Raw genomic sequence first — 23949 nt, 5'->3', positions numbered from 1 at the left:
CCATTCATCTTAACTGAACATGTTAGTAAAGGATTTGAGATATACCGAAAGACCTAGCTGTTGTAATTAAGAATCAAGAATGACTTGGCAGGAGCTACCAAAGGCCCAAGATAAACACCGAACGTTATAAGTAGATAAATTAATTTTTTAATAGAGGTTTTGCACAGCAGCCATGTTGGATGGCAGGAACAATAGATTATTTTACCCATGGGGAAAAAAATTTCTTTCTCATGCAAAATATTTTCATTGTTCCTGCCATCCAACATGGCAAAACCTCTATACAACCTTTTATGATATTTTATGACAGATATGAGTAACTAGTTTTTCACATTTTTAATCTTTTTATTCTATTGTAATTTAGCTGAACTTTTAATCTTTTTGTCTTGTAACATTAGACATGCATTTTATCTAATGAGCAAAAGGACATTTTATTTATTTATTCTTTAATTAATAAATGGAGTTATGAGGAGTCATCATTGATCAAATGCGACTTGTGACCTTTTTTAGCCCCTACGCCTGGTGTATTGGCGCAACGTGAAGCTTCGACACTGAAACCTGATGTCAAGCAAAAGAATTTTAAAAAAGGCAAGTTTCTAACAGTTCTTAGTTCCCGAGGTAAAGTAATAAACCTAAAAACTTGAAGAGAATGTGTTTTTTTTTTAATTTTTAATTCGTTTACATTACAGGTAAACAAAAACCCGTGTAAGTAATTACGTTTACTCCATTGTTCAGTTAGCAGCTTCTGTGTAACTCTAGCACAATGTCTGTCACCTTATGCCACACCGTAACACTTGAGATTTCCTAGTGTATAAAATCCTTCTTCATCTAAATTATCCAAGTCTCCGAGTCTAACTTGTGTCACGGGGAGAGCAGACTTGTCTGTCAACAGACCGCTGTCCTCTCTCCAGCCACCGGCACTATTGTGACAATTACATTTGTTGCCATTGGAACAAGAATTTGTTACTCCGCATGCGCACATGTTATCAGAGCCTGTTGCTCCTCCCCAGTAGTTCATCCTTGTTCCATCACGTGACACCCACCAAGCATAATTCTCCTGAATGAAAGCTATGTCATTATTGCACTCAAACTTGATAAACTGTTCACAGTTCTGTGAGACTCGAGCGAGTGCTACCAGCTGAGCGGTGCTGACCCCAGTGTATCGCACATCTTTCCTGTAACATCCTTGCGAGCCACAACCAACAGATTTGTAATTAACATAGGTTCTCCTCTCACTGTCGTGACTGATGACCGTCACACCAACTCCACCTTTGTCAGTCATGTCACAGTACACGCTGAAGGGTGTCACGCCTCCTTTGCCATCAGGGTCAATCACATAAGTACCTGAAGATGTTCCTCTATAACGTATTCTAATTTCACTACAAGAGCTTAACGATGAGTTTCTTACTTCAAGGAGAGTACTTGCTGTTATGGATCGATAGAAATTTCGCGCGATGCAAGTGTAGGATCCAGCATCCTCAGGGGAAACAGTTTTAAGAAGCAAAGACCCATTTGAATAAAAGATATGACCTGAAGGAAGACCTTGGCCTGCCCTCTGCCAAAGGATTAGTCTTGCTCCTTGTGCATGACAATTCATTTTCAAATCATTAGAAACGTTTACCATAATTTTACTCGGAGGAGGTAAAGTAAACATGAGTTCCTCCAGCGCCGTAACTTGTGCGAAAGCAAAGTCCTCGTTTAGTAAGTTCTTTGCCAAACATATGTAGTCTCCACTGTCTGTTTTAGTCACATTGGTTATTTCCAGTCTGCCATTAACAACTCTTGATCTTTCTTCTGACATGTGACCGACTGCTTTCCGCCACGTGACAGTTGGTGTCGGCTTACCAGTAGCTAAGCAGACCAGACTCGCTTTGTGTCCTTCTTCAACAATAACAGATAAGGGTTTTTGGATGATCGAAGCGCCAACTAGTTTAAACATTGAAAAAAGAATATGTGAGATAACACGATCATTTGCAGCGTAGATTCTATGACCTAGATCCCGGCTTTGACAGTTATAAATTACTGTAAAGTAGTGTTATTTCGATTCACTGACCGTTTTTCTGAAAACTCCTGCGCTTTCGTATGATCTACCGTATGGTTACTCTTCTCAAAATTTCCGCACTGTGACATTTTCGGCATTACGAGAGCTCTAAACTAGATTTCTAGAGTTGTGTTTTTTAACATGAGGATAAACGAAAGTTCTTTTCCTTTAGGGATAATATCATTCGAGAGTAAATAAGATTAATACGATTTTTTATGTTCATTATCGAGTGATGCAAGCAGGGAAGTTTATGCATGGCTCTTAGATACAGGATAATTATTTCTCACCTTGAACAGTCAGTTCAGCCAGGGATTTCGTCATTCCAAGAATATTTCTTGCGACACAGGTGTACATTCCACCATCTTCTGACCTTACGTCATTAATCATCAGGCCTTCACGTGACGGAACAATTCGTTCGTTCGCGAGAAGAGTGGAGTTATCCTTTAACCATGTGACTTTAGGCTGTGGGTTTCCTTCAACTTCACATTGAAAAGAGGCTGTGCCAGTCTCGTTTATCACTATTGGTATCGGAGCTGTCACAATAGAGGGGGCTGAGATAGATTTACCAGGCTCGCCCTTAGCTCCAGGAGGGCCCATAGGCCCGGGAGGTCCTTGGATGCCCTGAGGACCATGGTTTCCTTTTGGGCCCATTATTCCTTGTTTCCCAGGAGGTCCGTGTTTACCTGGTGGGCCTATTGGTCCAGCTGGTCCCGGAACTCCGTTTGGCCCAGGTGATCCAATTTTTCCTGAGGGGCCTCTCTGACCGGGTCTCCCTCGTCTTCCCCTGATGCTTTTTGGGCACTGAACGCTACAAGCATGGCTGTTAATAGCAAGTCGTACTTCTTTTCTGATCACTTCACGGTCGATGCTGACATTGGCGTTCGATCTCCCATCTGTATTTTTCACGTGACGTTTTTGACGAGTTTGAAGGTCTGCAAGAAACTCACAGAATAACTACCGCTACGTACCGACTTAGCTTATTTCACTTTCCGAGATGTCTAAAGCTTCTGTTTTAAAACGTGGGAGTCTGCGGAGCAGAACCTCCTATAGAGCTACAAATTTACATCATCATGCACTTGGCCCCATCTTGTAAGTGAAGTCGTCTTGAACTCAAAAATGGCCTATTCAAGTTGGCGCGATTCCTAGCGGCTGTTTCGGAAATGAGAGGACTCGACTAGACGACTGGAAAACTAGAGATTAGTTGCGATACCGCGACGAATTATCTGTTCAGAGTAATTACAATGCTTGATTTGCCCCATGTCTCTTGAGGTGCATGTTATTTATTCTCCCGTATGAATTGTTGTTTAAATATCGTGTCCAAAGTATATTTATCAACGCGAGTTTTTACGAATCCATAACCTTCTACGTATGAAAAACTTGAGATTAGTCGCGATACCGAGACGGTTTATCTGTTTAAGAAATAATTTGAATATATCAACAAAGTTGAAATGGTAAATTGGCCACCGTTACGATTATAAAAGCTGACGTTTCGAGCGTTAGCCCTTCGTCGGAGCGAAGAGAGGAATTGTAGGTTGTGTGTACTTTTAAAGGCAGAAAATGGAGCTACGTTATTGGTGGGAACATGGCAACGAGAAAAACACGAATAAATTAGTTGCAGAAATACTTGTGCTATCAAGACTCGACTATTGTCACCTCTGCCGCGATACTTGCTGAAGCGCCTTCAAAAAATTGAGTTTGCTGCCGCAAGTTTTGTTTATGGCAGATATGTTAATAACATTGGAGACATTTTTAAGCTAAATTGGCTTCCTGTGGAAGAAAGGAGGGATTTCAATTTGCTGAAGTTGACCTTTAATGCGCTTTATTTTAAACAGTGGCTAACATATCTGAACTTACAACGAGTCCCTATACGTAGAGAGCTACTCTCATCAGACTGTATTAGACTACAGGTTCTTTTAGAAAAGGAGACCTTTTAAGACACCTCGGCCGTTTTATTTAATAATCTACTAAAGAAACTGAAAACCTGTGAGGATTTGCATATTTTTGCATCGCGTTTATTTAAATACTTAAAAAAGCGGGCGAAGGCACGCCTTAAGTAATCTTAAATCAGTTTAAGTTTTAAGTGTATACAGACTGGAATGTTTAGCTATTTTAAATGCTATAATGTATTTAGTTAGTGACAGATGAAGAGCCACTTTGTGCAAACACTGTCAATAAATTTTACTTTACTACTACTTATTTTACTTACTAAAGGACTTGACGTCCAACCAGAAATGGTTGACTGACTTTCTTTGTGGCGACATTCATCGTACAAGGGTCATAAAGAGCGATTCGCAGTCATCCGCGAACGCAAGTAATTTAAACTGGCATTATTTGAAAGCTTTAACGATTGGCAATCGCGATATTCGTATTACGCCCGGCCCCGTTCGAACTCTCAGCAAACCTTCAGGCTAGAATTGGCGGCCTTTAATTCCAGTTCATTGTACATGACCGTGGAATGAGGAACACTAGCCTAAAGTAACATCATCACCCGTGATACACGTGGAATTACGGGGTGATTGTGGTGATCGGGGTGTCCGGTGCGAAGCCGGATGAGCTTGATTGGCGTAACTCGCAGACGTGTCTTTGAAGGGATTATGTAGAGGGCAAAGGATACTAACTAGAACCGAGCGAAGTGGCTCTAAATCAGCCCAAGAAATTCACACGATGCAAAAAAACAAACCCTTCATCGCGGTTAATTTTGTCCTTATTCAAAAATAGTCCAGATCTTTTTTAACGTTGAGAGCGCGACTGTTCAATCCCATGCACATCCTTATATTTATCACTAGGTATTTTGAGTTTTTTTGTTTTTAATTTCATTACGGCTCCGCAGGTACCGCCGGTTTCTTTGGTCTCAGAGGTTCCGCGGTCTGCTGATCCATAGTTTAGTAACATTCATTTAAAGTTGTTGTCTCCAAAGTATTTTTATCTACGTGTGTTACAAATCCATATCCTCCAGCGTACGGATTATGCTTTTCTTTGTTTTATTTTTGGTGAAAACGGAATAAAGATTCAGCATCCCCGGCTGTTGGAGCTAAATTGGGTATTTCTTTTATAAGAGTAACCATCAAAGGGAGAGAAAATGTTACCTCGTAGTTAAAACAGCTGTTGCTTATATTTTTGAATTTTAAAAGAGACTTGAAAAGTTTTGCTTTGAATCAGAACAACACGAAACACAGTCAAACATATCGTCAAACATATTGTCATAAGAATAGACTCTTTGAAATTTGATTGCTGCATCAATGTAAACTTAAATAATTTTTAAGCTGTAAAAGTAACCTTTACTGAAACTCTCCCTGTAATGAGATTGAACGAGCTCGTAGGAAAAAGCTAGGAGGGAATAAACTGTGTCGAGGAAGTGTTTTTCTTGTCTTCAATGCTGAAAGGCTCAGCTTCCGACCTACCAAAGTATCATCCCGTATTGCTTGCAATACACTAACTTCCTTGTTTTGAGTAACGCTTTTGATGGCAATGACGCTTTTGTTTTTACTGCGATAGAAATTGTAAAACCTCAAATCATTTGAGTACTCGCCGACATAATTTTAATTTAGGCTAAGTATCCTTTGAAATAATGATGATGTGCACTTATAAAAGATAGAAAAAGCGGCGCTTCTTCTCATCAAAAACCATGCGTGACCCCTTGAGCTTCTTCAAAGAAGCTTTCGTTGTCTTGAGATATTCTACGGATCATGGATAATTTGCTCCCGCTAATTATTACGAAGTTTGAAGTATCCAAACATTTTGGTTTAGTTGAAAGCCACTTCCTTTAAACTCAGAGATACATATGAAAGAACAAGAAGATAAAAATGTAGTCGAATTTTAAATAACCTTCAAAATTGCAGTTCAACCGGCTTTTGTAGGGTTACTCAAGCCCTGAAGTAAGTAATTCCAGTAAAAACTATGAGTCGTTCTACTCTTCTGATTTATACGTTCTTAAACCCACCTTTTTTTGAGTAAGGGTATAAAATATTCATCTCATTCATCTTTTCGTCGATTGCTATGTTCCTCAGCGCGAGTTTCACGTCTTTTGATTGATTCAAAACTTGAAGCATTTGTCGATGAGCGTGAAGCTCGATCTCGACGTGAATCAGTCCCGCTAAGCAAACAACGGAGAGAAATAACGTCGAAAACACCAGAGAGCTAGAGATTGGTTTTGTCTTTGATTTCTCCATATCGTGGAACTTACGACGAAAGTGCCGTAAGCTATGTCAAGCATGAAAATAGTATCTTTCACAGAGTGCAACACACGTATTTATAATCACAACGAGACATTACGTGTGCGTATGGAGTTCTTATCAACTTTCGCTGGTCACGTTGCATGTCCTTTTGAGTCAAAGTTTCATCACTTCCTTCAGCTTGAGAGTATTATTTATAGTCACAGCGAGGCGTTGGGTGGCATATATGGTTTTTATCCTATTGTGAATACGTTTTTCAGTATTGTCTTGCACTGGTCATAATTCGTCTCTTTTATAATCAAAATTTCATCAATTCCTATCATATCTTATGCTGAAGAGGAGAGTTCCAGTAATTGGAACTCTCCCGTTCAGTGTAAGATTTTAACGATTCCAATTGAGACGGAGTCACACTCTTTTGGGTTCCCCTGTGCTCTGAACATCTCCATTAAGAAAAATTGATGCCTCTATAACGTGGAATTTAGGAATTCGAAGTTTCATTGACATTGTTTTCCATGTTCAAGGTGTCACGGCGTGATAGGAAAAGAATAACGATCTTGGATATCCAGAGCTTTAGAATTCGGATTGTCCCCTTCTTTAATTGACCTTTTAAATATTTATCTTTCAATGGGTGCAGGCAAAGAGATAGGCAGTGCTTTTTTTTCGAGCCTAATTCAGGGCTGTTGAGTCGGTCACGAGATATATAGGTTGTCAGTCTTCCGCCCTTCCTTAATCTGGCCCAAGGCTAAAAAAGGGTCATCAAAATAGTAAAAAATGCTGTTTTTGATATTATGCTTTGAAATCAGAACGTCACGAAACAGAGCAAACAGATCTTTATTGGAGTAGATCAACAGCTAATTCTTTGACATTTGATTGCAGTAGGAACGTAGGGAATGAGTGGAATCGACCGAGCGACAGTTATTGATGAAAACCCTAGTTTCCATTCTCACAAATGAGTGTTTTGATCATTTAATCCTTTCACCTGACCCTATGTGGTTTCTTCAATTTTTATTGGATTTGCTTCACTGAGCTGCCTGTTAATGAGTTATGGTTTAACTTTTTATGTCAACAAGTGTTTAGGTTGTTAATGAAAAGCTAAGGTCAAGGGAATAAGTTATCTTAAAAACCAAACGTGTTTTGATCTAGACGGGTGTGAGCGACTCACTCATGGGAAATTTCTGACAATTCTTTATCCTTTTTAGACGTCAAAGTTTCAATTGAAGGTAACGGTTTATGCACTAGTGTGTATTACAAACCTACAGACTCGCATAATTACTTGTTATATTCGTCTTCGCATCCATCTCACGTTAAGAATTCCATTCCTTTTTCTCAGTGTCTAAGACTTCGTCGTTTATGTAGTGATGACTCTGATTTCCACCCCAAATCAGAGTCAATGTGCCAGTTCTTCGATAAACGTGGTTACCCTGTTTCCGTCGTTCAAGCGGGTTACCACCGCGCTCAACTTATTGATCGACATTCAGCACTACAAACGTCGCAAATTAAGATTCCGACCGCATTCCATTCACTCTCACGTTTCACCCTCACAACCACTCAGTTAAATCCATCATTCTTAAAAACTTTGAATTACTTCAAAACGATCCAGAGACAAGCACTATCTTTTCGCAACCTCCGCTCATTTCATTCAAACGCGACAAAAACATAGGCAATTTTTTGGTCAGAAATTCTTTTCAGACTAATGACCAACCAGACACTTTTAAATGCGCTCGTGCACGATGCAAAACGTGTCCTTTCATTTACAACACTGATAAAATATCGGGACCTAAACGATCCATTAAGATCACCGATCACTTCACGTGCACTTCCGCCAATGTAATCTATTGCATAACTTGCACTTATTGCAAAAAGATATACATCGGCGAAACAGGCAGAAGACTAGGTGACCGATTCCGAGAACACCTTCGAGACGTGGAAAGGAATGACAAGGACACATCGAAACCAGTCGCTAGACATTTTAATTTACCTAATAATTCTAAGCAACACATGGCAATCTGCGGTCTTTCCTTGCACTTAGGTAGCACGGAAAGCCGTAAAAATCTTGAACAAAAGCTCACCTTTCAAACCGGTAGTCTAAATCCCACAGGGATCAACGAACGCTTTTCATTCCACTAATTTATTCATGTTTTTCTCGTGGCTCCGTTTTCTGCCTTTAAAAGCACACACAACCCACAATTCCTCTATTCGCTCCGACGAAGGGCTAACACTCGAAACGTCAGCTTTTGTAATCATTACGGTGGCTAATTTATCATTTCAACTTTGTTGATATATCCAAATTATTTCGTTACTCCCACCGACGCAGCCCCAAACAGTTTCTTTCGAAACTATCAGCCTTTATTAAAACGAAATTAATTGCGTTGACTCCAGAGGAATTGTTTTTCCTGTCTCCACTGCTGAAAGGCTCAGCTTACGACCTAACAGAGCGTCATCCTGACTTCCTTGATTTTGAGTGACGCTTTTGCATTGTAATGAATAGCTGAGTAACCGAACCAGTGAAAAACTTATGCCACACCATAACACTTGAGTTTTCCTACTGTATAATATCCTTCTTCGCTTAACTCATTTAAGTCTCCGAGTCTGATTTGTGTCACAGGCAGAGCAGATTTATCAGTCAACAAACCGCTGTCCTCTCTCCAGCCACTGCCACTGTTACGACAGTTACACTTCTTACTATTGGAACACGAATTTGTTACTCCGCATGCGCACATCTTATAAGACCCTTTAGCTCCTCCCCAGTAGTTCATCTGTGTTCCATCACGTGACACCCACCAGGCGTCTCCTTCCTCAACGAACGCTACCCCATTGTTACATTCAAACTTGATAAACTGTTCACAATTCTGGGAGACTGTAGTGAGCGCTGCTAGCTGAGAAGTGTTGATTCCAGTATATTGCACATCTTTACTGAAACATCCTAAGTTTCCAAAGTCGCACCCAGGAATGTTCCCAACATGAGTTCTGCTCTCACTATCATGACTGATGACTGTCACACCAACCCCACCTTTGTCAGTCATGTCGCAGTACACGCTGAAGGGTGTCACGCTTCCTTTGCCATCAGGGTAAATCATATAAGTACCTGAAGATAATCCTCTATTGTGGGCTTTTATTTCACTACAAGAGGTTGGCTTTCGAAATTCAAGCACGGTGCTTGCAGCTATGGAGCGATGAAAATTTCTCGCAATGCAAGTGTAGGATCCAGCATCAGTCGGGGAAACATTTTTAAGAAGCAGGGAGCCATTTCAATAAACTACGTGACCCGAAGGCAGACCTTGGCCTGTCCGCTGCCACACAATCTCTCTTGCTCCTTGTGCTTCGCAAGTCAGTAACACATTTTCTGAGAGTTTGGCTGAACGTTTACGGGGAGGGAGTAATGTAAACTTGAGTTGTTCAAACACGATGACTAGTGTATGGGTGGAGTCCTCGTTAATAATATTCTTTGCCGAACATATGTAGTCTCCAACGTCTTTTTTAGTCACACGGGTTATTTCCAGTCTGCCATTAAGAACTTTTGATCTTTCCTTCGACATGTGACCGAATGCTTTTCGCCACGTGATGGTTGGTGTGGGCTGACCAATAGCTTGGCAGAACAGATTCACTTTGTGTCCTTCTTCAACAATAACCTGAGATAAGGGTTTCTGAATTATCAATGCACCAACTGAAATGAAGCCAAGAGTTAGAAGAGGTAATGACTACAATAATATTTTTTTCCTCATGGCCAATTTGAAACGACAGAGAAAAAACTTGAATGAAAGTGTTTCCTCTCTGTTCAGTCCCCTTGATTCATCCAAGCACAAAAATAAGATTTACTCTCTACATTAACTTGTGTCAGAACAGTAAAAAATAAAAACCTTGGTTTGTAACGAATTTTTGAGTCGACTGTATAACGATGGAATGTAATATTTCTTACCTTGAACAGTCAACCTAGCCAATGACGTCATAACCCCAAGAATATTCCTTGCTACACAAGTGTAGGTTCCGTCATCTTTGGACACAACATCATTCATCAGCAGGCCTCCACCAGTTGACACAATACGTTTATCCGCGAGAAGACTGGAGTTATCTTTTAGCCATGTGACTTTTGGCTGCGGATTCCCCTCAACCTCGCACTGAAAGGAAGCTGTACCAGTTTCTTTCACAACTACAGACGTGGGAGCTGTCACAATAGAGGGAGCTGAAATAGATTTACCAGGTTCACCTTTAGCTCCAGGAGGGCCCATAGGTCCGGGAGGTCCCTGAATGCCCTGAGGACCATGGTTTCCCTTAGGGCCCATTATTCCTTGTTGCCCAGATGGTCCGTGTTTACCTGGGGGGCCTATTGGTCCAGCTGGTCCCGGAATTCCTTTTGGCCCAGGTGATCCATTTTTTCCTGGGGGGCCTCTCTGACCGGGTCTCCCTCGTCTTCCCCTGATGCTTTTTGGGCACTGAACGCTACAAGCCTGGCTGCTCATAGCAAGTCGTACTTCTTTTCTGATCGCCTCGCGATCGATACTGACACTGGCGTTTGACCTTCCATCTGTATTTTTCACATGCCGTTTTCGACGAGTTTGAAGGTCTGCAGGAAAATTCACAGGATAACTACCGCTTCGTTCCCCATAGCTTATCTCACTTTCATGTTGCCTAAGCTTCTGTTTTAAAACACGGAAATCTGCTGAACCTCCATCAACAAATTTTTGTCATCATGTGCTAATCATCATTTTGTGCGTGAGGTCGTATAAACTCAAAAGTGGCCTATTCAAGTTGGTAGTTTTTATTTTTTTCAGAAATGAGAGGACTCGACAGAACGACGGGAAAACTAGAGATTAGTCGCGATACCGCGACAAATTATGTGTTATGATTACGATGCTCGATTCACCGTATGTCTCTTGAGGTGCATGACCTGATTTTCTTCTATAAAGAGTTGTTTAAACATTGTGTCCACAGCATAGTTATCTAGGCGAGTTTGTTACAAATTCATAGCCTGTTTTACTATTGGTGTGAACTGAATTAAGATTCAGCGTCCCCAGCCGTTCGAGCTAAATTGAATATTGCTACGGTAAAAGTGCCCATCAAAAAGGGGGAAATTTAAAGCAGCTCTTGCTTATCTTTTTGGAATTTTTGAAACAGACCTGGGAAGTATTGCTTTGAAATCAGAACGACGCGAAACAAAACGAAACATATCGTCATTAAATTAGATTAGCAGCTGACTCTGGACATTTGATTGCATGTCATTATATTTATCATAAACCTAAAGAATTTTTAAACTGTCAAAATAACTTTCACTTCCCGTGTTTTGAGATTGAACGAGCTCGTCTGAAAAGCTTTTTTTGTCTTAAGATGTGCTACGCATTATGGAGAATTGTCCTTATTTAATTTTTACGAAGCTTCCGAAACATACAAAGAGTTTAATTGGGTTGGGAACCACTTGCTTTAAAACTCAACTTAATTTGGTTACATCAACTAAGCTATTATTTAACTATTGGTTCATGCTTTAGCGTGCACTATCGAGTTATGGAGCACGCGGGAAGTTTGGAGAGCACGAAAGAAGCGTAAGAGTTGCCCGAGGCGATAGCCGAGGGCAACTCTAGCTTCTTGAGTGCTCTCCAAGCTTCCCACGTGCTCCATAACTCGATAGTGCACAGCTGAAAGCATGAACCAATTGTTTTAGAACATAGCCGGTGGAATTGTGCATCAAATGCGACGCGAAAAACGGACAACAATATCAGTTGATGCGAATCGTGACTGCGCTCAAGCCGAGTCTCCTTTTCCTATGTTTTTCTCTTTTTCTGCCTCATTTAAGAACTCTAGCCCATGGGAAAAGGTCGAAACGTTGTCTTCGTTTTCGGACTAGCAGGCCTAGTTTCTGTTTGTATCCATTATTGTCGCGAAATGTATTATTTTTCCCCGCACTAGCAATGGCCGCTCGCGCGAAAAAAAAATTTCTAGCGAAGTCGGATTTGCTGACGCTATCAGCGTGCACTATCGGGATTTTGAGCACGCTTACGTATAATGAATTTGATTGCGCGACTCTGCTAGCTATGTTCTAAAGTAAATTGGCCACCGTAACGAGTTAAAAAGCTGACGTTTCGAGCGTTAGCCCTTCGTCACAGCGAATTAAAACTCCAAGACAGTCATGGAAGAACTAGTAGACAAAAATATGAACGAATTTCAAAAGAAAACCTTCAAAATTAATTCTAGTTAAAATTCCTTTTTAGAGTTCTCAGTTTTGTACTTAGCTCACCTTTTTCTGTGTAAGGATATAAAATATTCATCTCATTCGTTTTTCCGTCATTTGCTGCGTTATTCGGTTCAAGTTTCTCTTCATTTGGTTGATTCAAGGCTTGAAGCATTCGTCGATGAGCATGGAGCTCGATCTCGACGTGAATCAGGCCGGCGAAGCAAACAACGGCGAGAAATAACGAGGAAAATACCAGCTTGTTATAAACTGGGTTCATCTTTGACTTCTCCATAACTGACTGAAGAAGTTGCGAGATTTCGAAAAATTAAGTCCTTCTTTTATGGACTGTATCTCAACGCAGTTCTTTGCAATCACAAGAGAGACATGAAAAATATATGCGCCCTGCGTTTTGGTAATCTAATCCTTCAGTCTGACCCTATTTGGCTCCCTCAGCTTTTATTGGACTTGATTCAACCTCTTGTTATTGAGTTATGGTTTCAGTTTTCAGGTCAACAAGTTCATCTTTGGGTTGTTGATGGAGAGAGTTTTAACTCTCCATCAACAACCCACCTTTAAAAAGGTCAGTAGTCAGTTAAAAAAAAAAAACCTTGTTTTGTCTTTGGCGTGGCTGCTCACATGTTATATCAAGGGAGAAAGACTCTCTTTAAGAACTAAGGATAGAGAAATGACCTTCAATGAATGAAAACCTGGATGGAGCTTTTTTTTGTCCGATTTTTCATGTTACCGCCAGAATTTTCAACCAATCGGGAAGAAGCTGTCAGTGATATCGTGCCGTGGCAAAAGCGTCTTACGGATAGAAATTAGACCTCGAACATTCCTCTAGCGCTACGTTTCATGATCGTGCTGGGCTTTCCACAAAACAGGAAGCATCTGTGAAACGGCAAATGCAAAAGTCTCCCATGAAACGAAATTCGACTTTGATCAAAAGTTTATCGTCCCGCGTTGTTTTTCAGCAGCGTGATAGTAAAAGTTGTCATTCAAAACATGTAAATGTTATGATATTTTTTTTCGTTTAAGCCTCTGAAGTCTCTAGCTCTGAAATGCAACCGAAACTGTTGCTTAAAGTCAAACTGTTTTATTATCGATGTTATTTTTTCGCACGCTTCACATTTGATCGCTATGTTATCTTAGTGTCCCTTCAAGATAATTAATCAATAAAATTGTTGTTTTCCTCGAAGCGATTTAAGAGAGGAAAAGCGTTTCTTCCATGTTTCAGTCTCTTGTAAAAACGTGTTTCATGTTCTTTACCCATTTATATCTAAACAATCCAAAGTAATTGTAGCTGATGACAGGGTTCACGTTGGTGATAACTGTTAGTGAGCCCAATTTATAACAACTGAAAGTAATATTTCTTACCTTGAACAGTCAACCTAGCTAAGGATGTCATCACCCCAAGAAAATATTCCTTGCTACATAAGTGTAGGTTCCGTCATCTTTAACGTACGTTACTGATCACCAGGCCTCTACATGTTGGCATCACTCGCTTATCCTCAGGAAGACTACATGGTTGTTTTTTGATCATGTGACTTTTGGTTTTTGATATTCCTCGACCTCACATTGAAATAACGCTGCGCCAGTTTCGTTTACAACTACAGACATGGGGGGTGCCATTATGGAGGAGGCTGAGATGGATTCACCAGGCTGCCCTCAGCTCCTGGAAGGCCCATACGTCCGGGAGGTCCTTGAATTCCTTGGGGTCCCTGGTTTCCCTTCGGTCCTTGTGGCCTGGGTGGTCCACTTTTTCCTGGGGGCCCTCTCTCACCAGGTCTACCTCGTTTTCCTCTGATGATATTTGGGCAGTAAACGCTGCAAGCCGAGCTGTTCATGGCAAGTCGAAGTTCAATTTCTGATCGCTTCACGACTGACTTTCGATATCCTGTCGGTATTTCCCACTTCCCTCTTGTGACGAATTTGAATTCCTGTAAGAAAAACAACAAAATATATTCCGCTTGGGATCCACCTGGTTTAGTTCACCTCGGCTTAAAAAGGGACGCATTGATTCAGGAGACAGGGCACGTCGAGTAAAACTTTTCGCTCACGTGATTAAGTCATGTAGGCATGGGGTCAAACTACATTTCCTTTTTTTGCATTACACTATTATACATCCTTCCATGTGTTTCATATGAATAAGTATCTCTCCAGAGCATTGTAGCTTGACGCTTTAACTAGGCTATAAAAATTAAGTGGACATTTGAATTTTCGCCAAAATACATTCTATCCGTGCGTGAACCTCATTAAAAATCAACCCTTCTAAAGAGGCGAGCTGGGCGCACTTTTATTCAGTTTTCTTTTAGTAAAAGTATCCCTTAAATTTGGTCAAACCTACCTTCATCTGAGTAAGTACGAAAATTTTTCAACTCATTCGTCTTTCCACCTTTGCTGCGTTCCTCACTTCGAGTTTCTCTCTTGTTTTAGAGTGTGGGTGCAGACGCTTTTTATTTTCGCGCTCCTACCCTCGAGCGTAGCTCTCGCTTTGTGCTCGCCCCGCGCTCACCTCTGTTAGCCTGAAAAAAAAAAAACACAACGTGTTGCTAACCTGCATAACAGGCATTTTTTCGGGTGTTTTTTGGACTAACGGAGGTAAGGTCTTACGAATCAGTAAAGGCTGATAGTTTCGAAAGAAACTGTTTGGGGCTGCGTCGGTGGGAGTAACGAAATAATTTGGATATATCAACAAAGTTGAAATGGTAAATTGGCCACCGTAACGATTACAAAAGCTGACGTTTCGAGTGTTAGCCCTTCGTCGCTCCGACGAAGGGCTAACGCTCGAAACGTCAGCTTTTGTAATCGTTACGGTGGCCAATTTACCATTTCAACTTTGTTGATATATCCAAATTATTTCTTACGAATCAAGAATGGGAAAGAAAGCCAGCTGTTTTTTTGTAGCACAACAAACCATTGAGAGTCGTTTAGGCTCTCTTAGTTTTGACTATCTTCTACCATTTTTAGCGACCCCATCGTCGACAATCTACAAGAATTACGAACTAATTTGCAAGTTCGCAATTTTCTTATCTGCGCGGGACCAAAGCAGGCAATCCCGAGTGGGCAAGAGCTTGGGTAGCCAATCAGAATACAGGATTCGCTCTATATTGCCCACAGGCACTGCCAGCGATATAATGATAAAGGATAGTGACTGCTGACAGAAATGCGCACAAGTTATTACGGAGCTGTAGTAAGAGGTCGTCAAAGCCATAGTTAGCTTGAATTGTCCACGTTTAATATAAAAGAGCTAAGAAAAGTCCTTTAAACGTACAGTAGAGCATACTGCTGTGCAGTGACCAAGAGATAATGTCTTGGTTGTGACAGTGTACCCCAAGATATGTAAGGAAATCATGTTAAACCCAAAAGGCAAGGAAGATTCGGGTAAACATTTAAAAATCATGCAGGGGACAAAACTGTAAAATACGTAGCGGGACTGATATAATATTTTATCTCGTATTAGAGCTTTCCGCGCACTGATTGGTCGGTTAGGAGGTGATTAGCAAGTACTGTTCACCTCCGAGTAGCCGAACTTGAGACAGAACCGCGCTTCATGAGTTTAATTCCCGACCATACTTGGTCTATCGGTAGAAATAAACTAATTATCTTGGTTTCTGTGTGCTATATACTAAAACACGCATTCACCTCAGAGTCAGTGAAGGTGGTTGATATTAGGGACTTTAAGATACGGTACGGTGAATCTGTACTACAGCTACCTTGGCTGCGATGGACTAGGGTGAGTACGGCGTATTTCCTGCCAAATACGAATCGTTAAGCTACGGCGGCACTACGGCGAAAGTTAACAGCGCAAAGCGTTGTTGTGGAGTCATTCAAGTTATTGGGAAAAATGTCATCCTTCAAGGAAGCAAGAGTGTAAGTCCGTCTTTGTTATGAGGTGAATTACATTTGTGATGACGAGTTTTTGTTGCTTTACACTAGCTACGAATCACAAAACTTAGAACTTACATATGAAGTAGGGAGCGCTATTTATGCCAAAAGTTCGCTATGGCATAAATAGCGCTCTCTACTGCGAGGATCGTGCATCATACGTATCTAATACCGCAGTTCAAAATATATGAACTTCATATATTCATTGTATCTGATTTATCATCACGGGTTTATTACGAATAAACTTAACGGCCTGCTCTCATTTGGCTTGTTAGTTCAATTAGTAGATCGCTGCACTAGTATCGCAGAGGTCAGTGGTTCGAATCCCGTACAGGCCTGATTTTTTTCAGGTCTGATTTTCTCTATTGCATAAATAGCGCTCTCTACTGCGAGGATCGGGCATCACACGTATCTAATACCGCAGTTCAAAATATATCAACTTGTGTACTTGTGTTGTGTTACTTGTATGTGTAGATTTGTCTGTTTCCGTTACATGACGTACTAACACCAACGGAAAAAAGGTATGGGTGGTCAGCGGGTAACTCTTTCTTTTGCTCAGCCAAGATGGTGTCGGCCACCAACTTGCAAGATAGACCAGTTCAATCATCTATAGCAAGAGATCGATCACTACAGTCCACCTCCGGTAAATACAAGCGACGAGGAAATAGCGACAATGTGAAAGTGCCGTTACACGAGCAAGTACGACAGTTTCCTGATGAGAACTTCATTGTTAGGGAAGGGAAGCTGTTTTGCAATGCTTGTAGAAAGATCTTGTCGACGAAGAAAAGTGTTCTGAAAATACACGTCTCATCTAAAAAGCACCAAGACGGGAAGCAAAAGATGAAAAGATCCAAACTAAGGGAGCAGACCATGTTGGAAAAGTTTTAATTCTGACCACAAGTTTTATAAACAAACAATTATTAAGTATCAGCTGTTGCTAATATGAGCATAAAATGTAAGATTTTGTACGTTTTGTTTGAAATAAAACAAAGCATTTTTTGGAATTCAAGTAGCATTTTTTAAAGAAATCAGGCATTATTTTAGCATTTTTTTGGCTTTATGCGAGAATTTCTAGTAGCATTAAATGCCAGTTTTACTAGCATAATCGAGAAAGGTCTAATTTCACTCATTAAAGATCAATAAAAGTTTCATAGAGAAGGCAATAATGTTAGAAAAAAAGGACTAAGATTCTTCAAACTTAGCTCTTATGATAAAGGGTGCAAAACTAGAAACAAAAGGAGAAGAGCCTGCGCGGAACTGACCGAACTGGTCAGCATGCATACTTTGCGCTTAAGTTCTTCAGACATTTTGTGGTCAGCGGATTTTAGCAGACTTCTGTATGCGAAATGGCCACCACGTCCGCATCGGCGGGAGTTGTGGAAGTATTAGTCAGCTTTTAGAGATGTGGCGAGGAAAATGCTTTGGAAAGGCATCGAAGCACAATTCCAATCGGTAAAGAGCAAAGAAATATAACGGACGCAAAGAAGCATTTGATCAACTTTCTTGGTATTTCGCAAATGGCCACCTCGTTGGAGATGGGAAATTTCGAGTTGAAACTGTACCGGCTGGCCAGGTATTCCCACGGGTGAACGAAGAATTTACATATCCTTACGCAACATCAATGGGAAATGGAAGTTCCACTCCTTGTTTCTGACGAAACCCAGTGTGAACTCAACAGTATAGAGTTGGCAGGTGTTGAAGCGATGAAGCCTCCAACAGCTGCAAGGATAGATCCTCCAATTGAAGTAGCGATGAAGGAGTTAGTGGACAAATATCGTCCCGTGAGGCAGAGAACAGTGCGGAGTGAAACCACAAAAGACAAAACCGGAGCTCTCCCACCAGCAGTGTATTACGCTCAACCTCCTCATTCCAAAGTTATGTTCCACGACGACTCAACTGTTGAAGGTCAAGAAGGAATGGAACAAATTATGCCGCAAGTCACAGATGACGATGGGGACTCGCACGTACCCAGCATCACGTTTGTGAACGATAGCACGGTTGGAAATAGTTGCCGTTGGTGAAGTGCCAAATTAAGAGGATGAATACGACACCGACTCTGGCAGCGATATGGATGATGACGATCACGGCTCCTGCCCCCACACAGCAACACTCACCAGGTCTGGTCGCGCCATTCGCGCTCATTTTCGCCTTGACTTGTAGAGTTTGCACGATCGGGCGTGCGCATATACATCACCTTGTGAATGACTCTGTGATCCAGAGTCAATTAAATGAAAACCCGAAAATAGCGCTACCTTGGACCCGGGAAGGCAAGGGGAGTTCAAATTCAAAGGCTGGCTTGCTTCTGATACATGTGCTAAGAAACGAGAGGATTGGCTATTGAGGACGCAAAAGCCTTTTTCCCGGTAGGTAAAAGGAGCATGATGATTGATTAAACAAATTTTTCACATGAAAGATTGCAAAAGTGAAATAACGACAGAGGAAAATTTTCATTGTCGAGCATAATGTACCCTTCTGCTGAGAAATAGTCTCCCATGATTTTCCATGATAGAAACATAAACAATGAACAAACCCAAAACTGTAATCAAAATGACAGAGTCTGTAAATTAATTGTAGATATTATTCCATATCGAATGTCCACGTTCGTCTTGATTAGTATCTTTCGCTTTCTTAAGCCATTTGCGCTTACATTTGTATCAAATTTAGTGTTACAGTGAATTTTTTATTGTTAGATGTTAAACAGCCTACAATTTAAGATGGAAAAATTTTAGTGTTTAGTGTTTTCGAGGCACCCCCATCCAGACCCTCTTGTAATCATGGCCTCCTTGGTGCTTGCTTCTCTTTTTCGTTTTCAACTTCTTTTGCTTTTAAAGCGAGCTCTTCTTCGCGGATCTTAAGCTCCTTTTCTGACTTTTCCCGTAGAAATTCGACAACATCAGCTCCGCTTCTTCGTTGCCTTTTCGCTTTTCTTTCCCTTCTTTTTGTTTCACCAACTCTTTCCAAGGCTTGGAAACGCGTCTCTTCGGAATTTTTTGCGATCTGTTTCGACACTCCTGCTACACGATTCTCTCTTTGATTCTGCTAATTTCTCTCTTTCAGAAATTTCTTCCAACAGTGCGTCGAGTTCTGTTGGTTCGGGAGATATACCACTTGCATTTTCTTCTTGTCTACTTTGCTGTCAAAATCTTCCGAGTAGCAAGTCAAATCGCTCTCTTACCGCTCTTTGATTCACTTTGAATTTGACTGCAGTTACACTGTTGAGGTTCTCGGAAATTTGCGTCCAAATACTTCCTCTCTCATTACTCCCTTTCTTGAACTTAGAAAACTCCTGTACCAAATTTCTCTGCACAGCAACACGTGCGCTGTTGTCCACTCCATTGGGTTGTTGTAAAAATCAAATTAACAGAAATAAATAAACATTCTAGTAACTTGTTACACGTAACAGTATCCACCAGCTTAGTGCCGGATAAGCAAACCGAAGAACTCGACTGAGTCAAAAAGAATAAAACAAACGAAAACGATAAGGAAATACTTACGATTGCCGCTTGGACGGTGTTGGTGGCAGAACCTGAAGCTGTCCCTGGTTTTGACATCTTTTTTAGTTCTACAAATAAATTTTGACAAAATTGCGTTTATCCATAATTCATCAACTCGTAAAGAAACGCAATTAATTTGATCACAAGGAAAAAATTCAAATAATTAAGACTTCAAACAAAATATTACGGCAAATTCTGACGTACTCACTACTACGGGAACGAAGTGATTATACCGCAGCAGATGGCAAGAGTACGGCGTGAATTCCCGCCTTAAACATGCACAGTCCGACAAGTAAGTGTAGGATCCAGAATCATTTGGGGTAAACATTCTTAAGAAGCAGGGAGCCATTTGAATGAATTACGTGACCTGAAGGCAGACCTTGTGCTTTCCTCTGCCACACAACTTCTCTTGCCCCTTTGTGCTTCGCAGGTCAGTAACACGTTTTCTGAGGTTGACTTCGCTTTTACTAGGTGGCGGTAATGTAAACTTACGTTCGTCGAACACCATAACTTGTGCATGGGCCGATTCCATGCTATGAACGCTCTTAGCAGAACATATGTAGTCTCCACCGTCTGTTTTAGTCACATTGACCAATTCCAGTCTTCTATCAAGAATTCTTGATCTTTCCTTTGACATGTGACCAACTGCCTTTAGCCACGTGACCGTTGGTGTCGGCCGACCAGTAGCTTGGCAGACCAGAGTCACGTCTTGTTCTTCTTCAGCAATAACGGATGTGGGTTTTTGGATGATAGACGCACCAACTAGGTTGAACAGTGAAAAATAAAATGATGTAAGATAACCAGATTATGTGCTGCGTAGAACATGGGCAGGATCCCGGCCATGACTAGTAGAAATTGCTGCCAAGTAATATTATTTCGAGTCCCCTTTTTTCCGCAGACTCCTGCAATTTCGAATATTTTGCCGTTACTTATTTCAAAATTTCTGCACTGTGACATTTTCAGCACTGATAACGATAACTTTACAATAGATTTCTACGATTTGAGGAACGTGAGGAATATGCCTTTAGTTAAAGAGTCGAATAGATGTTTTTCTCCTTGGAGATAAATAAACGTTTCAAATCCTTAACGTTGGACAAATTATTTGCGAGAATAAAATGTTAATATTGCCTCTTTATGTTCGCTATCGAGTAATGTAGATAAAAAAATGTATCCGACCAAGACGTAAGATAATTATTTCCTTCCTTGAACAGACAGCTCAGCAAATGACGTAATCATTCCAAGAATATTTCTTGCCACACAGGTGTACTTTCCATCATCTTCTGACCTAACGTCATTAATCATCAGGCCTGCACGTGACGGAACAATTCGTTTGTTCGTGAGAAGACTGGAGTTACCCTTCAGCCATGTGACTCTAGGCTGTGGGTTTCCTTCAACCTCACATTGAAACATGGCTGTGCCAGTTTCGTTTACCACCATTGGCATTGGAGGCGTCACAATGGAGGGAGCTGAGATAGATATACCAGGCTCGCCCTTAGCTCCAGGAGGGCCCATAGGTCCGGGTGGTCCATGAATTCCCTAGGAGCCCTGATTTCCTTTAGGTCCTTTCACTCCCTGTGGCCCAGGAGGGCCCCTATGACCAGGTCTGCCCCGTCTTCCTCTGATGCTCTTGGGGCAGTGAACACTGCAAGTCTGGCTCTTGATAGCAAGTCGTACTTCTTTTCTGATCGCTTCACGATTGATGGTGACACTGGCGTTCGATCTCCTTTCTGTTTTTGTTACTTGCCGTTTGTTACGAATTTTTGGTTCTGCAACAAATCACCACAGAATTATTTCGGCTAACATCCACTCAGTTGAAATTATAAATTGGCCACCGTAAAGAGTTAAAGCTGACGTTTCGAGCGTTAGCCCTTCGTCAGAGCGAATCATTCGCTCTGGCGAAGGTCTAACACTCGAAACGTCAGCTTTTTAACTCGTTACGGTGGCCAATTTACAATTTCAACTTAGTTGATATAACCAAATTACCTTGTTCCCCTACCGGCGCAGCAACACAGTTTCTTTAGAAACTTACCCCTTTAACATCCACTCAGCTAAACAGAACACCTCCAAGTTGCATAGGACCTCGGTTTCAAAACGAGGCTTAGTGTAGAGCCTCACGAAAATTAACTTTAAGTATCGTGCCCTTGGCGGTGGCCGTTGGCAACTCAAAAATAGCCAATTCAAATTGGCTCGATTTCCAGCTGCTGTTTAAGGAGTAAGTGAACTCGACAGAACTACAGAAACTTAGCCTGCCAGCCGTAATTAGAGTGTAGATGCGTTATACTTCCCTGATGATATCGAAGTACAATTTGTCGGTTATTTTCTCAACTTTCTGCGGTGTTTCTCTCTAGGTTTTTATTTATCTTGTCATTTGAAAAATTGTTTAAAAAACCTTTATGTCCAAAGTGTATTTATCTGGGCGAGTCTGTTACGAAGTCATAACCTTCTACCCTGTAAATTTCCTTTATGACTTTTTTCTTTTTTTATGGTATAAACTTCATTAAGAATTAGCTTCCTTTGCCGCTCGGGCTCAATTTAATTTGATTTTTGGGTAGTTCTTCAATAAAAATACCTACCATTGCAAAGGGAAAGAAAATGATAAAGTAACTTCTTTCTCCTTAAAACAGATTTAGTAGGTTTTTTCTTTTTTTTTTTTTAATTTAATCTTTTAAACAGACCTGCAATGTTTTATTTTTAAATCAAAACGAGACAAAACACAGCCAAACACATCGTCTTTTAAGTAGATTAGCAGCTGACTCTTTTACATTTGATTGATTTTTAGCATTGATCACGGACGTAAAGAATCTGTATAGTGTCAAAAACTCTTCATTGAACGTTATTTGATTTTAAGATTGAACGAGCAAGCCGTCTGGAAAACCGAAAGGAAAAAAAATTTGTTGGCTCCAGTGGAAATTTCTTTTCATGTCGTTAACACTGAAAGGCTGAGGTTCCTTTCCAAGAGATCTAGAGTGTCATCCTGTTTCGCTTGGAGGGCATTAACTCCCTTGCTTAAAGTAACGCTTCTGATCATAAATTTTGTTTTATTGTGATAGAAAATGTAAAATTTTTTCACATTACTCGCTGGTGTAATTCTCAGCTATACATTCTTTGAAATAGGAATAATATGCAGCCATAAAAAGATGGAAAAACCCCGGTGATGTTTCTTATCATCAAGAACTCTACGTGACAACTTGGGCTTCAACAGCTAGAGGAGCTTCTTTCTCATGAGAAATTCTGACATTGTATGAAAATTCTTAATCGTTAAGAAGCTCAAGATAGTGAAAAAAAAAGACTGTATCGAATTGAGGGCCACCTTTCCGATGATTAAAAGATACTGATGACAGAATGAGCGAGGAGAAGCAGTAAATATTTAAACAAATTTCAAATAGGAACATTCAAAACTGCAGATAAACTTTTCAACTTTCCTAACGTTACTCAGCAACTCATTAAGTAATTGTTTTAAAGATATATCTAATGACCATGCAGGATAGGTTGGTCTACCGCTCTGAGTGTTTTGCGCTTAAACCTACCTTTATCTGTGTAAGGGAGTAACATGATCATCTCACTCGTCTTTTCGTCGTTTGCTTTGTTTTTCGGCTCAAGTGTCTCTTCTTTTGGTTGATTCAGGACATTAAGCATTTGTCGATGAGCGTGAAGCTCGATCTCGACGTGAATCAGTCCGACGAAGCAAACAACGGAGAGAACTAACGATGAAAACACCAGCTTGTTATGAACTGGGTTCATCTTTGACTTCTCCATTGACTGATAAGCGAGGCTGCGAGAACTTGGGAAATATAGTCTTCGTTATAGGGACAGCATTTCAACTTGCGCGTTTAAAATTACACCGAAGACCTGGAAAGATGTCTTCAAGGCGTTTTGGTAATCTAATCCTTAAGTCTGACCCTATGTGGTTTCCTCGATTTTTATTGGATTTGATTTAACTGCGTTTACTGAGTTATGGTTTCAGTTTTTATCTTAACAAGTTTTTAGGTTCCTTGAAAAGCCAAAGGTCAGGTGAAAAACTCATTTTAGAAATAAACGTGTTTTTTGATCTCGACGGGGCGAACGCCTCATTCATGGAGCTCCCACGGCGCATCGACTTAACTTCAAGATTCTACCAGACGGGAAGAATCTGTGATATCACAGTTTGGCAAAAGCGTCCCACAAAGGAAACTAGACCTTGAACATTGTAGTTTC

General features: G+C 40.8%; 2 protein-coding genes and 1 pseudogene across 4 annotated transcripts; all 3 read right to left on the bottom strand.

Moving 5' to 3' along the window:
• Nucleotides 1-52: 52 nt before the first annotated feature.
• LOC111339646 (uncharacterized) lies at nt 53-6295 on the bottom strand. The gene is made up of 3 exons (XM_088724673.1): nt 5979-6295; nt 2326-2970; nt 53-1923 (listed from the first exon to the last, which is right to left on the bottom strand). Exons 1-3 carry the CDS (start codon nt 6205-6207, stop codon nt 773-775), a joined length of 2025 nt encoding a protein of 674 aa, XP_088580799.1. The 5' UTR covers nt 6208-6295; the 3' UTR covers nt 53-772.
• A 1867-nt stretch (nt 6296-8162) lies between these two features.
• Nucleotides 8163-13888, bottom strand: LOC111319362 (contactin-associated protein 1-like). 2 transcript variants are annotated; one of them, XM_088724401.1, is made up of 3 exons: nt 13751-13888; nt 10127-10771; nt 8163-9874 (listed from the first exon to the last, which is right to left on the bottom strand). In XM_088724401.1, exon 3 carries the CDS (start codon nt 9285-9287, stop codon nt 8724-8726), a length of 564 nt encoding a protein of 187 aa, XP_088580527.1. In that variant the 5' UTR covers nt 9288-9874; nt 10127-10771; nt 13751-13888; the 3' UTR covers nt 8163-8723. The 2 variants fall into 2 exon arrangements, with proteins under 2 accessions (XP_088580527.1, XP_088580526.1); XM_088724400.1 differs by lacking the exon at nt 13751-13888 and adding an exon at nt 12437-12751.
• Nucleotides 12813-23621, bottom strand: LOC148728034 (uncharacterized; annotated as a pseudogene). The gene is made up of 5 exons (XR_015988456.1): nt 23283-23621; nt 20960-21521; nt 19756-20519; nt 14721-14898; nt 12813-14313 (listed from the first exon to the last, which is right to left on the bottom strand). The product of XR_015988456.1 is annotated as an uncharacterized LOC148728034 (transcript).
• Nucleotides 23622-23949: the final 328 nt, after the last annotated feature.

This window comes from Stylophora pistillata, chromosome 6 (genome assembly GCF_964205215.1).
Source record: "Stylophora pistillata chromosome 6, jaStyPist1.2, whole genome shotgun sequence".
Classification (NCBI taxonomy): domain Eukaryota; kingdom Metazoa; phylum Cnidaria; class Anthozoa; order Scleractinia; family Pocilloporidae; genus Stylophora; species Stylophora pistillata.
The sequence above is the reverse complement of the archived record's forward strand: the minus strand, read 5'-3'. Positions and strand labels throughout refer to the sequence as shown.